The 16009-nt window shown below is 36.7% G+C and overlaps 2 protein-coding genes across 2 annotated transcripts; one reads left to right on the forward strand and one right to left on the reverse strand.

Annotated features, from left to right (window-relative positions):
* The first annotated feature begins 567 nt into the window (after positions 1-567).
* pane1 (proliferation associated nuclear element) lies at positions 568-3217 on the forward strand. The gene is made up of 6 exons (XM_058779461.1): positions 568-772; positions 867-946; positions 1042-1140; positions 1217-1296; positions 2240-2331; positions 2438-3217. The coding sequence occupies exons 1-6, from the start codon at positions 716-718 to the stop codon at positions 2579-2581; spliced, it is 552 nt and encodes a 183-aa protein (XP_058635444.1). The 5' UTR covers positions 568-715; the 3' UTR covers positions 2582-3217.
* Positions 3218-10458: 7241 nt separating this feature from the next.
* Positions 10459-14884, reverse strand: mb (myoglobin). Its single transcript, XM_058772680.1, has 4 exons — positions 14811-14884; positions 12773-12858; positions 12478-12697; positions 10459-11311 (listed from the first exon to the last, which is right to left on the reverse strand). The coding sequence occupies exons 2-4, from the start codon at positions 12853-12855 to the stop codon at positions 11171-11173; spliced, it is 444 nt and encodes a 147-aa protein (XP_058628663.1). The 5' UTR covers positions 12856-12858; positions 14811-14884; the 3' UTR covers positions 10459-11170.
* Positions 14885-16009: the final 1125 nt, after the last annotated feature.

The raw sequence follows: 16009 nt of genomic DNA on the forward strand, positions 1-16009 counted from the left end.
CTTAAAATGTTAATTTATTTTATTTGTTGAAGCCCAAAATGTACTTTAACATCACCGAATTGACATAAATACATTAGGTTACACAAATGTAAACTTAAGGGTTAGATCTGACAGAAATAGGTTTTTAATTGCAGGTTACCATGTGGTTGCTAACTTCTATCAGAGTGAGCTAGTTTGAGACTTTGATTATATATAGTTTGAGACTTATGCCATATTATTATTATTATTATTAAATATACATGTGAAATCGACCTAACAGGGGACGTTATTTTTTTATATATATATTCACTTTAATAAAATACGTTGTTTCTTACTTTTTAAGATGCATGTTCCAAAAAAGAGCTTTAAAAAATATATATTCACTTTATTTAATACGTGATGTGTGTGTATATATATATATATATATATATATATATATATATATATATATATTCAATTTAATACAAATAAATAAATAAAACGTGATGTTTCTTACGTTTTAAGACACGTTTCGAGAAAAAAAAAAAGTAAAATATAAAGTTTTAGCGCCAATGTAAGGCGGTTTGTGCACGCGCGAGGGCCGCAGCGCGCGTTCTACGTGTTGTCGCGCTGTGTGACGTCACGTGCGTGAACTTTGAAAATAAGCGCGAGGAGGAAGCGTCGCGCGAATCGCCAGTTTTCGCTGCTTTTTCCCCCGATAAACATACAAACAAATCAATAAACCTCATTTCTGATCATGGCGCTGCTGACTCCGTACAGTAAAGTCCCGGAGCTGAACACCGCGACTGTGCTCGTGAGTAATGCGCCTCAGCTCGTCTCACTGATACTGTTTATAGAGCTACTATAACAATACAACCGTTTTAATGTCCTTATATTGATCTTAATAGTTGGTTGAAAACGAGGAGGAGCTGCAGTCCAAACTAGCCAACGCCTTAGTTCAATATGAGAAAGATTTCAACGTCAATGTGTGAGTGTCTGTAGTGATTATTATTATGCTCAAATGGACGTCGATATTATATATTTCATGTTTAAGCGCGTGTAAATGTCCCTGATGTGTTTCAGGCGTTTGGCCAGGAAACTCCCTCTGCCCGTAGAGAACAAGGAAACCCGTCCTCGCATTGATTTAATAGTGTTTATAGTGAATCTGCTGTCAGAGCGCAGGTACACTGATCTCTCTCTCATCATTGACTGTCTGTGAGCGGACAGACTCTCATCTCTCTCTCTCTCTCTCTCTCAGTCTGCAGTCAGTGGAAAGCTCTCTCACTCATCTGCACTCTGACTGCTTCCTGGGGAAAGTGTGTTTCCTGGTCACTGATGGTGAGCGAGAGCCTCATTCAACAATTATAAATGTGCACACACTCATTTGTGTCTGATTACAGTTTTCCACAAAAAAAGAAATGCTTATTATTTGTGAAAATGCATTTAAAGTCACATAAACTCACAAAAATTGAAATAGGTTGCTTTTATTATTTTTATTTTTGTAGTTGACGTCAAACAATTCAGGGTTTCACAAAAATACAATTTCGGTAATAATGTAGCAAAATGGTTACATTAAATAGGAAATAAAATGGTTTATATGTTATTTGGTTTGACCTCGAGATGGATGAGCACCTTCTTTTACTGATCATTTGCTTAAATAGCATGAGTTTGAGAGTTGTGTCATGTACCATTTAAAAGTCTGAGGTCAGTAAGATTTTAATGTTTACAAAGGAAGTCTTTTCTGCTCACCAGAGCTGCATTTATTTGATTAAAAATACAGTGAAAATTGTGAAAAATTATTACTATTTAAAGTCACTAATTTCTATGTAAATATATAGTCAAATGTAATTTATTCCTGTGATCAAAGCTGTATTTTCAGCATCATTCCTCCAGTCTTCAGTGTCACATGATCCTTCAGAAATCACTCTAATATGCTGATTCGCTGCTCTAGAAGTATTTCTGATTATTATCAGTGTTTAAAACAGTTGTGCTGCTTCTTACTTTTGTTAAAACCCTAGAGTTTTATTTTCAGGATTCTTTGATGAATAGAAAGTTAAAAAGAACAGCGTTTATTTGAAATGGAAATCTTTCATAGCGTTATAAATGTCTCTACTGTCACATGTGATCAGTTTAATGCATCCTTGCTGAATAAAAGCATTAAGTTTCTTGAAAAATAAATCTTCCTGACCCCAGAGGTTTTACCTGCTTTCTGAGAGCTCGGTGTGTCAGTGATTGTCAGAAGTGTTTGTGAGTTCAGTGTGTTTCACGTGTGTGTCTGCAGCTCGCTGCGGCTCTCACACTCAGGAGCGTTTGGTCAGCGTAAGAAAACTGGCTGCTTCACATCAGTGTCCCGTCCTCTGCGCCGAGCACAGGGTAAACGCGCACACACACACACACACACACACACACACACACACACTCACTCTCGGTCACCTCAGGCAGACGTGTGTTACGGCGTGTTTCTCTCTCTGTCTCTCAGACGGCAGATGGCGTGAACGCAGCAGCCATGCGGCTCCTCAGCATCCTGAAGGTGTCGGCGGGAATATCGCCCATAGCAACCACTGCCCTGTATCTGTCCTCTCTGACCCGCTGCTCGGTGACCTCTGACCTTGAAGAGGACTGACCTCCAATATGATCAATTAAGAACTACATTAAGACTCGATTCATTGCTTTGAATTTCCACACAGGAAACTCAAGTTGCAGATAATCACGCTGGACTGCAGATTCGTTCAGGTGGGTGCGACTGTTCTTTTAACATCACTGTCAATGGAAGTTACCTTGCCATGGGACTTTATTAAATACTGCTGTGTTTTCATGGCTGCCCAGCATTTATATTCAGTTCTTGTAACATCCAAACCAGCAGGGGGAGCCATTGGATCGCTCCTAACATATTCCCCAAATAATTATCTTTTTACAATATTTATAAATAAAATAATTGAATTTTTAACCAGATGACTGTACTGTTTTATGCAATTTAAGTATTTTTGTTTTTGTTTTTTTTGTTTCATTTATTTAATGAATTTCATTTCTTACATGCATTTACTACAATACTAGTAAAATGTTTGGATGTACTTGGTGAGCTTACTGTTATTATTATTATTATTATTATTATTATTCCCATGTTTTCCCAGTTTTAATGGCTTAACTATTGTTATAAAATAATAAAAAAGAATGAGTAAATAAGTCCAAAATTTTTGACTGGTACTGAACCTATAAATCAATATTGTTCTTGCCCTAAAATATCTTAGAACCCAATAATTATGTTAGTAAAACATATTTACTATAATATGTCTTCGAGCATTTTTCCTGATTTTTTTGACGGTTAAAAAAATTAAACGATGATTTGTGAGATTAAATATTTGTCTACTCCAGTGTTATTTTAGATACTATTATAGTTTCTATTAATAGTTTGAATTCATTTTTATTTTTATTTCTTCCGTTTTCATCTTAATTTTAGATAAAGTTTTAGTCATTTTGTTGTGTGTTTTAATTGTTTTATTAGTTTTAGATTTTAATGCGTACATGGTTTTGATTCATTTCAGTTTTAGTTATTTTAGTATGTTAAAAATGGGAAATATTTCATTGGCATTTTAAGTTTATATCAAAATATGTTTATTCCATTTTAAGATATAATTTTTAAATATATATTTTATTAAATTTCAGTTGCTGTTTATTTATGGTTTTAGTTTTTGTTAACTTCTCTTTTTGGTGCACTGTAGTAACCTCGTCCCAGAATCCTCTGTTTTCCCCCTCGAATCTTTTGCGTTTCTATGACAACTTCACCTGTTGCAAACCAATCCTATCGGTAACCCGAGTCCTGAATAATGGACGTTCTTTGCGAAGAAATTACAAAAAGGCTTTCTGGCATCTTACCTGTACTGTCTCTCACTCGCCCAACCTTTCCGTTGGCTCCCTCGTGACTGACCTCATTCGACAATCTCTTCACTGACCACTACACACGGGGTCACAGTCCAGATATCCTCTCACCCCTCAGACACACAGAGCGCCTCGACTGTCACGAAGAGTCCATCGCGGTCTAATTTTAGAGTCTTTTTATTGTTCTTGTAATAGACACTTTTGATGACACTCATGAATTGGGCTTGAACCTACAACCTTGAACCTCTGGGAAAGACGTTCTGTATTTGGCTTTATTTATAAAAGTCATTAAAGTACCAAATTATAGGTCCGTTATTCTCATGAGGTCACAGACTGAGACACCACTTCAGTTCATTCTCAGTGGCTTTGTGTGATATTGTTCCATGATCTGCTCTGCTGGCATCCATTAGAGTCCTTCACAAACACATCTACAGTGCAGCCGTCCCTCCAGAGACCTGCCTTTGTCCCACTCGATATTCTGTTACTGAATAATGCAGTGTGTGTGTGTGTGTGTTCACATGCTGAGAGACTGGCAGAGCTGGATGGCAGTAGATGCGTTTCTACCCGCACGTACCACTTTCACACACATTCCTGCCCTTATTTATGGCCAGGTAAAGTGTGTGTTTGCTAAATGGAGCATCACTACTGATATTGCTCATAGTTACTGATCTGAACCAACAAGTAAGTGTTACCTGAAATCACATGTCTTGGTGAGGAAAGATGTCATTTTGGTTAAAGCTGCTTTAAAACAATATATATTGTGAAAAGCACTACACAAGTTCCTGTGTCAAAAATGTCACAGTCCAAATTCATCCGCAGTCCAAGTACCCCAACTCTAAAAATTTACTTCACACTCGGAGCACCTGGTAACTGCAAAGCAACACCCTAGAAACTATCCAGAAAATGCATAGTAATGTGTTAAAAATTTCTAGCAATCACATACAGTCATGGCCAAAACATTTCGGCACCCTTGGTAAATATGATCAAAGGCGGCTGTGAAAATTAATCTGCATTATTAATCCTTTTGATCTTTTATTTTAAAAATTCACAAAAATCTAACCTTTCATTGGATAATAAGAATTTAAAATGGGGGAAAATATTATGAAATAAATGTTTTTCTCAAATACACGTTGGACACAATTATTGGCAACCCCTAGAAATTCTTATGAGTAAAATATCTCTGAAGTATATTCCCATTCATATTCACAATTTTGAGCACAGGGTGATTATGAACATGAAATTATCCAGCCATGGCTTCCTGTTTCACAGAAATATAAATAGGAGGGAAAACAAAGCCCAAATTCCCTTAATCATCCATCACAATGAGAAAAACCAAAGAATATATTTCTGACGTGCAGCAAAAGATAATTGAGCTTCACAAATTAGTGAAGTGGCTTTAAGAAAAGCCACCATCAGGGCAATAATTAAGAATTTCCAATCAACATAAAATGTTATGAAACTGCCTGGAAGAGGACGTGTGTCTATATCGTCCTAATGCACAGTGAGAAGGAGAGTTTGAGTGGCTAAAGACTCTCCAAGGACCACAGCTGGAGAATGGGGTCAGAAAACCTTAAAAAAAAAATTGTCAAACAGCAGCTACATCAGCACATGTTGTTTGGGAGGGTTTCAAGAAAAATTATCCTCGCTCATCCAAAAACAATCTCCAGCATATCCAGTTGTCAGACACGACTGGAACTTCAAATGGGACTGGCTTCTATGGTCAGATGAAACTAAAATTACTTTTTAGCAGCAAACACTCAAGATGGGTTTGGTGAACACAGGGATAAAAAGTACCCCATGTGTACAATTAAATATACTGCTGTATTTTTGATGTTGTGGGCCTATATTTCTGCTGGAGGTCCTGGACATCTTGTTTAGACACATGGCATCATGGATTCTATCAAATACCAACAGATAAAAAAAATTAAGTGACTGACTTTGTTAGAAATCTTATAATGGGCCATGTTTGGATCTTCCAACCGTACAATAATCCAAACACAAACCTCAAAAACAACACAAAAATGGGTCACTGAGCACAAAATCAAGCTTTTGCTGGCCATTCCAGTCCTCTGACCTGAACCCTGTAGAAAATGAGTGAACTGAAGAGAAGAAGCACCAACATGGAGCTGGGAATCTAAAGGGTCTGGAGTGATTCTGGATGAAGGAATGGTCTCTGATCTCTTGTCAGGTGTTCTCTAACCTCATCAGGCATTATAGGAGAAAATTTAGAGCTGTTAAACTGGCAAATGGAGGTTTCAAAAAGTATTGAATAAAAGGGTGCCGTTAATTGTGGCCAATGTGTATTAGAGAAGAACATTTATTTCATAATGATATTTCCCCCATTTAAAATTCTTACTATCCAATGAAAGGTTCGATTTTTATTTATTTTTTTTGTGATTTAAAAAAAAAAAAAAAGATCAAATGGATTAACAATGCAGATTCATTTTCACAGCCGCCTTTGATCATATTTACCAAGGGTGCCGATATTTTTGGCCATGACTGTAGCAGCATGTTAAATACCACTTGGAACACCTGGCAACTGCATAGAAACACCCTAGCAACCAGAAAACTCTAGCAACCATTTAGAAACATGTTCAAATCACATGGAACAGCTGGCATCTGCATAGCAACGCCCTAGCAACCAGCAAACATGTTAGAAACATGTTAAAAACCGATTGGAACAACTGGCAACTGCATAGAAAAGCCCTAGTAACCAGCAAACACTAACAACCATGCAGAAACATGTTAAAAACCATTCAGAACACCCAGCAACTGGGTAGAAACACCATCTAGCAACATGTTAAAAATCGCTTAGAACACCTAGCAACTGTATAGCAATGCCATAGCAACCAGAAAACGCTAGCAACCATGTAAAAATTTCACAAAACCGCTTAGAACACCTGGACACTGCATAGAAACACCCTAGCAACCAGAAAACTCTAGCAACATGTTAAAAATAACTCTGAAAACTTAGCAACATCTTATCAATGCTATAGCAACAAACCATAAAAAACCTGAATAGTTGCACAACAATGTGCTAAAAACTAATTAGAGTTAAAACTGCATAGCAACACACTAGTATTGTGACAGTGAGATCTGCATGATTAGGAACCACTCAATAGAACTAATTTTTGCATATTTCTTATTTCGGTGTTTCTGTGTGTTTTGAGAGTACGTGATCATCATAATGTTCTGACTGATTATCATCGTATGCCTGCGTTATAATGATACAAGCCTCATTCAGAGCTGATTGTGAGCTTGAATGGTGTGTGTGTGTGTTTTTGTGATAAATGAGGACAAAAAGTTGTATAATGACAAGGGTATGACAGGTATTACAAGAAGGTGGTGACTTTTCAGGACATTACTCCATGTCCCCACTTTTCAAAACGCTTATAAATCACACAGAATGGAGTGTATTGAAAATCTGAAATAGCAGAAAGTTTCCTGTAAGGGGTAGGTTTAGGTGTAGGGTTGGTGTAGGACAATAGCACATACAGTAAGTACAGTATAAAAACCATTACGCCTATGGGATGTCCCCACTTTTCACAAAAACAAACGTGTGTGTGTTTCAGACAGAGTCTCTGGAGAGCTCCAGATATCTTAGCTTTCCTGCCCTGCCTCTTCCTCTCACAGTAGATAATACAGGATGACACTGAGCTTCCTTACAAACACACACACACATTCAGTCAGGAGATGGTCAAAAAGTGCTCAGAAACCAGATGCTCTTTTTCAGCAGAACAATGCTGGTATTGAGGAGCAGAAACGCATCAAACCACTGCTTGATTCTAGAGCTCAGAGGAAAGTCTTGATGCTCAGAAGTCACTCTTTTATTGCTCAGGAGACTTGGAGTATTAACTTTGTCTCAAACGTTTCTCTTAGAATTTCTATTGATTTAGAAAAACTCGTAAGTCAATAATTGGAGTACAAACTGGGTTGTTGTTTTAATACGACAGAACTGTAAAAATGACCATCCTCATCATCCCCTATCCTACAATTTAAAAGGCTGCTATATATTCATAAATAAAAACCCAATTTATTCATGGAAAAATAAAATTATAGTTTGAATATGTATATTATTTGACAGTCATTTTTAAATGTATGTATTTTCATGATTTCTTTTTCATTTTAATCCGATTTTACTTATTTGTTGTAATCTCATTTTATATATTTATCTTAATCTGCTTTTTATTTTACTTTATGTATTTAATTTTTATTTTTTAATTATAATCCATATTTTATTTAATCTATTGTGTAGTTTTCTATTTTAATGTACTTTTTATTTATTTTGATCTATTTTTATTTTTATTAATTTTTAAAACAAATATTTCCACAGAACCTATCACTATTTATTCATTTAAAACAATTTTTTTGTTTTTTTTTTAAACAAATATTTCCACAGACCCCCATTACTCCACTGCGGCCCCCTGTGCGTCTCCATTCGCTCTCCTTTCAATCTCGTTGCTTTCTAGGAGAAACTGGGATGTTAGAGCTCAGGCTGATATGCTTTAAATGTCAGCGATCTCGTGTGCGTGTGTGATATCATGTGGAGCTTTCAGATATGAGGTCAGGTCTCCAAACACTCGACTACGTGACAACTAAAGGAAGGCAGAGAGAGAGAGAGAGAGAGAGAGTGTGTGTAACTGTTGTCATGTCTGCTGTGACAAAGAGACAACCCCGCCGGGAGAACTTAATACATGCTCACTACATCTCTTAACACAACTATAAAGTAAAAGCAAACAGCAGTTGTGGAGCAGAAAAACTCTGTGGCTTCAGTCACGTCCACCGACCTCCTGGAAGGAGACTTGCGAGGGATGGAAACGCGCGAGTGACCGTGACCGCGAGCGTGTGCGTTTGTGCACGGCTGCAGATCAGCCCGCACTTTTCTGAGGATCAAGATTTCTGAGAAATAACGGCCAACAGAAGAACATAAACAAGAGGTCGAGGTTTAGCAAAGAGTAAGGGTCACGGTGTCATAAATAAAGCTCATTCCAGACCCAGATCAGGCCAAATGACTTTAGCATGTGATTACACAGCAGCTTAGAATAAAGCACTTGTCAAAACAGCCCAACTGCAGTCGTACTGCAACCATAATTCATCTAATAGTTTGAATAAATGTGACCCTGGAGCACAAAACCAGTCTTAAGTCGCTGGGGTATATTTGTAGCAATAGCCAAAAATACACTGTATGGGTCAAAATTATCCATTTTTCTTTTATGCCAAAAATCATTAGGATATTAAGTAAAGATCATGTTCCATGAAGATATTTTGTAAATTTCTTACTGTAAATGTATCAAAACTTCAATTTTGATTAGTAATATGCATTTGCCAAGAACTTAGTTTGGACAACTTTAAAGGCGTTTTTCTCAATATTTAGATTTTTTTCACCCTCAGATTCCAGATATTCAAATAGTTGTATCTCAGCCAAATATTGTCCGATCCTAACAAACCATACATCAATGGAAAGCTTATTAATTCAGATTTCAGATGATGTATAAATCTCAATTTCGAAAAATTAACACTTAAGACTGGTGTTGTGGTCCAGGATCACAAATATATATATATACAGAGCTGGGCAGTAATAGATAACATGTAATCAGGTAATCATTATGTAATCAGATTCCAAAAATTAACTTGTGATTAGACTAGTCATTAGTCAGGTGCTGCACAGCATTTGACCATGGATTTAGAAAAATCATTTCAGAAGTATTTTACCACATTCGTTTTTATTTGAATTATGACTCAGTAGGTTATTTAACAATGTATTTCTATGTTTTTGCCTTAAGACTTTTGTCTTTCAAACACATTAAATGCACAAATTCACAAACTTTATTATCCGATCCTCTTTTACCTAATATATTTTTATTTGAAGTACCCCTGAGGTGATTTTAAAATAAATATTTTAATAATTAAATATCACATTTGTATGTTCGCAGTTCTGTGATGTTGGTTATGGCCACATGACATGCAGGTAAACAAATAAAATATTTCATTTAACATTTTTATGATTTAATTCTTTATTAGCTTCTCATTAAATTCATAAACCCTCTGCAGTTTCGTCGTAAACCCAATTCGGGAAACCTTGACGTAATAATTAAACCTTGATGTTTAATGCACTTCATGTTAATAACAATGAATGGAATAAATCTTTGTCTTTTGTATTTTTATATCAAGATGGTAGAAGATTATTCTATTTAAATCAATGTGATAAACAAGTTACGACAAAAAGTAATCTAAAAGTAGTCTGATTTTATTACTTAAAATGTGTACTATAAAGGATTACTTTACTAATTACTATTTTTGTCATGTAATTTGGAATCAACAACAGATTACAATTTGTAAGTAAACTACCCGTGTGTGTTTAAATCAGCTGTGATTTTTTTTTTTTTTTGGCTATTTTAGTCCTATTATATTTATAGCAATAATGTCATTCACTTATGAAGTGATTTATGAGGTAATAGTTCAGTTAGATTTCCTAATTTTCCCTTTGAATTGAGAAACAGTCAAATATAATTGTTTCATTTATTTTATTTACCATTTTTGTGTCCTTTTTTATAATGTCAACCAATAGTGAGTGACAAAGGTGAAGTTTTTACTGCATGAATGACAAATAAAGACACGATTCAGTTTTTCAGCAGATAAAAGCAACGTTTATTAATAAGTGTTGCTAAACAAAAGCGAAGCAAATGATTTGTAACGCAGGTTAATAATAGTAAAACAAAGCAAGTGTAGAGAAACAAATATCTATGGCCTTTCAAAATAATAGAGGCATCACTGGAATTAAACAATTTCAATCGTAATCGTCTCCCAAATTTAAATTATTTTATTAATGTGCAATTCAGAAGTTTAGTCCTAATCTGAGGCTCCTCCTGAGACCCTAACGCGCCTACGGTCACTCATAACATCATCAGATCAGCTGACAGTCTAAACCGGACGTGATTGGCTCCGCTCCTTAATCCGGTCAGGCGCCATCTTGGATCTAACGCGGATGAAAACGAGACTGGTCCTAGATCACGTGATTTAACAAATCTCAAAACTTTGAGTTTCATTATACAGAAAGTTTTAAATTTCGTCATCTGAACGAATCCGTATGTTGTCAAACAAAAGTACAATCCAGTGATTCAGCCTCGTTTTCATTCCCGTCTAAATGAAACATGGCGCTGTCCTGACTAACACCTATAAACACAGTTGCATGTTTACGTGGGTTTTTGACATGATTTGTTCTCTGCAGATAGTTTGCGATCGTATTAGCTGCACAGTAGCTTCTACTGACTAATGGCATGAACAAGGCAAGCGTTTTTCTGTGATGCCGCGGAGTTTGTGGCGCTCAGCGTGTCGTTTAACCGGCGAATCCGATCTCCTTGTAGTAAGTGTCGATGTCTCCGATCACGGCGTCCATGACTCTCCTGAACGCGGTCTGTCCGGCCGCGTCCAGACCCGCCTTCTCCGCCATCACCTTCACCAGCACCTCCGTGATCAGCTGAACACACACACACACACACACACACACACACATTAATAATCGGAATCTGATAGCCCCTCCCCTTTTGCTACATAATTAAAGCTGCGACAGGTGAGTGTATTAAGGCACAGCCATTAGAAGGCAAGCCTACAACCATTAGCCAAAAAAACAGTAGCCCCTCACTGCAGAACAAAGATCCGGGGGCGGGGTTGGATCCACATCTAGCGGGTGGAGACGGGTAGGTTTAGGTAAATGTAAGGTGGGAGGAGTTGATGTAGATCCAACCACGCCCCCTGGATCTTGTGTTCTGCAGTGAGGACCATCTCCATCACTGGTATTTAAAGTGCACTTTTTCTTTTGGGAATTTTTCAGTGTGAACGCACTACTCTCAGTATTTGAACTACAAAACCTCATAGAATAGAGCATAAGCACGCGATGTGGTGCACACCAGCAGAACAGACACGACTGGCTGTTTATGCAGGAAAGTCAGAGTGTCTAAGAATACGTGAAATCTGTCTGTGAGCAAATGGAAGGAAGAGAGAGATTCAAAACCTAATGAGTTTCCTCTGCACACATCAGTTTAGGATGCTAAAGTTGTAGTGTATTTTTAGTGTCATGTTGTTAGCTTGGAAACGTGCTAATGTCAACGGTGAAATCTGTTTTAATTCTAGTACTATTATTTTGTATAGAAATAATGCATAATGTTTCTCTATAATGAAATATAACTTTTGTAACTTTATATAACTTAAGTAAAATTTAAGTTTTTAACTGGCCTTATATTATATACGTTTCATCATTATAACAATATTTTATTTAAATATAATATACAGCATTCAAAATCAGTCAGTTATGAGGCTAGTTATACTAGGATTCTTTTACTTTTGTAAAGTTAAATTGTCTTTTTAAAAAAAAAAAATAATAATAATATATAATCTAACATATTCAGCTATTTCATTTCATATTAATAGGGTCTTTTTTACTGGCCTTAAATTTTCTAGCAGTTTTATATATATATACATACATATATATATATATATATATATATAAAATGTGTACAACAATGAAAATCAGTCACTTATGAGGCGCTGGTTCAGTTAGGATGTAGTCAGGGAGTCAGTTCACTAGGCTTTGAAACAGAAGTCAGAAATGAAGGTCAGGCTGTGACTGAAAGCGTCCCGCGTTACCCTGAAGTTGTTGAGGCCGATCTTGTGCGTGTTGGCGTGTCTGGTGGCCAGTGGTTTGAGGAGGTCAGCGTGATCTCCTTTGGTCTTCAGCAGCTCGCCCAGCTTCTCCAGCACAGTCGCTCCGTGGGCCGCCACCGCCACGTTCCCCTCCAGATCAGACTGAGAGATGCCCACGAACTTCGGGAACAGCTTCTGAGTGTCCGGGTGCTCCTTAAACAAACTGAACAGAGAGAAAACATCAGGCAGGCCTCAGCAGACCACACTGACATTAATCAGGCTCGCGTCAGGAACAGACCGGGTCAGAACTTCTCCTCCGTGACCCTTGAAGTCGGCCTCGATGGCCCCCCAGCATTTCAGAACCAGGTCGTGATCGGCCATCGTCTGCGTGAGAAAACAAACCAGAAAAAAACACCTGTCACTAATAACCAGTCAAAATACTTCTGCGAACATTTCAGCCGTTTGGAATTGCATTTGCATCGTTAAACAAGGCGTTTATGGACGATGTGTTTAAGTATGTGCCGATCAGATTAACATCACATGGCCTTCGCTTCACTCATGACAGATATTAAGCCACTTTCAGCTGTAAAACAACTATATGACCTCCTGAACTTATGTCAGGCAGGAGAGCCTACGGACATGCATTATTTATTGTGCTCATTTACACACATTAAATAAAAAGTTAGCGCTATGAGCATATATGGATGACTGACCTCAACATTTGACCTCTAAACAACTTATAAATTAGCCTAATTAGTACCATGTGTCCAATAAATAGACCTTAAAATAGATTATTTTTAGTCAACATTCATGTTTGTTTGCATTAATCCAAATAATATAGCATCTATTGTAATTATTAAAAGGTGCCATAGAATGGAAAACTGTATTTACCTTGGCATAGTTGAATAATAAGAGTTCTGTACATGGAAATGACATACCGTGAGCCTCAAACACCATTGTTTCCTCCTCCTTATGTAAATCTCGGGAATAAAGACCACTGAAAAATAGGCGAATCAGAACATAACACCGACTGTGACGTAACAGTCGGGATCACTAATAGTTACGCCCCCAACATTTGCATAACGTATACCTGCCCATGTTCAAGGCCAGATGCCAGCCGAATCATCAGAAGTTCTGCAGGTATTGTAAAACCGTTTCTGGAGATTTTTTGCCCTTACCTAAGCCACATACCTTCTATGTAGATATCAGAGAACAATTTAAAATATTGCATCAATGCATTCTATGGCACCTTTAATATTCCCCAGACCCAAACCCTGCAGTAAAGTTCATTAAAGTGCAGCGTGTTGCATGAGGCGACTGGAGTAATTTGAGTTTGAGGCTCCAGTGATCTGGAACGCTCGAGTGACCTTGAGAACTTCCAGATTCACTAAACACTCGTAGATCCCGTCTAGTCCTGTGCCACAGCCACACACTCCACTGTTCATTTTCAGGCCAATAAATCAGTATTTGAACTTATTTTACCTTCAATGACTTTTTCTCTCTCAAAAACTGCACATTTTTCTTTCAATTTGACTTTTTTTTGTGTGTTTTTCCCTTTCATTTAAGTTTATTCCTCGGTTTTAAAAAACCTACATTTTGAAATATCATTTTTAGTTAGTTTTGTCCTCTGTAAAAACTTCTACATAGAAATAAAAAAGTTTTACTAGTTACTTTACTAGTTTTCACTTTCTCAACAAATTCTGCCATGAACTATATATATATATATATATATATATATATATATATATATATATATATATATATATATATATATTATTTATTATTTTTTTTCTTAACTTCATAATTAGAAGTCTTATTTTACTATTTTAATAAATAATAAATTTAATAATTATGATTTAACTTTTAAGTTTCACTTTAACTTTTTAAATATACTAGTTTGTTCTTCTCAAACATATTCTGCACTTTTTAATTTAATTTGAACTTTTTGTGCATTTTTTCTTTACATTTTCCCTCCGTAAAAAATAAAAATAAAAAATAGTTTTCACTCTCAAATTCTGCAACAAACGAATTACTTTTGAGTTTAATTTCAGCTTTCTAATTTTAAATGAATTCTGCTGCAAATTATATTTTAATAAACTACAATTTAACTTTTATGGTTCATTTTACATTTTTAAATGTACTAGTTTGCCCTTCTTATGCTGCAAAAAAACAATAAAAATACTGTTATTTTTATTTAAAATGATCAAAACAATACAGGTAGAATTATTATTATTTTTTTAAAAACATTAAAAAAAAAACATCTTAAGTGTTAAAATAACCTCTAGGAATGATGCACTTTTGCACAAAGCATGAGAAAGTCCAGTCAAGCTCCTTACCGATATCGGTGTCCTCTCTGAAGTGCGTGTGACTGGATGTGGGTTTAGAAAATGAGCTCAGATCATCACTTTTCCCCACTTTCACCTTTTATACAGCGTCCTTGCGATGTCACTGCCCCTCACCTGCCAATCACACTGCCCTCTCCTTGTCTTGAAATGTTAACCCCACCCCTTCGTTTGCCCCACCAGCACACACACACACACACACACACGGACGGATCTGCGACAGAAGTCTTTTGAGATGCTCTCTGTATTATTCCACAGCAGCTGCATTGCTGCACAACACACAGATGCCCACCTGCACAACTATATTCACTTTAAAAGTCATTCTGAGATGTGCCAGATGTTTGTTTTCTAGTTTTTCTGCTTTCACAGCATCATCACTCTCACTTTGTCATGCTCTTCTGTGAGTTCATGAAGTGGAAAAACAGATGAGGCGTCTCTGAGTTTGATTTGGGGTGAATGGATGAACGTTCAAGGCTTTATAGGAGATTTTGGCTCAGGAAAACAAAACAATGACCGGCACGTGTGCAAACAAACACAGGAAAACGCCACTTAACTTCAACCCCCTTGTTTATTATGTATAAAATATGAACAATAAAGCAATAAAGGCAGCGTAGCCCTGTCGTTGGCCATATCTGTCCTAGCACTCATTGTCTGTCACCGGACAGGTGTATTAATAGCATTTGTGGGGTTGAGGAACATGTGTGTGTGTATTTGGATAAGGGAAAAGCCATTTGGACTGGTTCAAAGACGGGTCAAGATCAGCGTCCACTGCCAAACTACCAAAACCTGGCAGAAAAGAGAGGAGCTAAATGCGTTGGTACCAACTCTGAACTTCAAACACTTTCCATGAGATAAAGATAGTTAAACAGTTGTGCTTCAGTCACCAAGAGAAAGAAAAACAGAGAAAATGTGCTCTGCCATAAGACAGTCTTTTTCAACTCGCTGACCTTTTATAGTTAATGTTAATGATGACAGGCAGACAGATGCACTCGGTGATCCGAGACAGTCACAGAGTATTGCTTTTGACTTGATCATAGCGCCATCTAGAGAAAAAACCGCTGAAGTGCCTGCATGCGTCGTCGATTTAAAGTTTAAAATACGTTTTGACGGAAAGTGTTGCTTTAAGAAGCGTAGTCGTATTTTAGTAGGCACGTAGATCGACTAAAAGTTATTTAAAAGCAAAACAAAAATGT

Source organism: Onychostoma macrolepis, chromosome 01, assembly GCF_012432095.1.
Source record: "Onychostoma macrolepis isolate SWU-2019 chromosome 01, ASM1243209v1, whole genome shotgun sequence".
Taxonomy (NCBI): domain Eukaryota; kingdom Metazoa; phylum Chordata; class Actinopteri; order Cypriniformes; family Cyprinidae; genus Onychostoma; species Onychostoma macrolepis.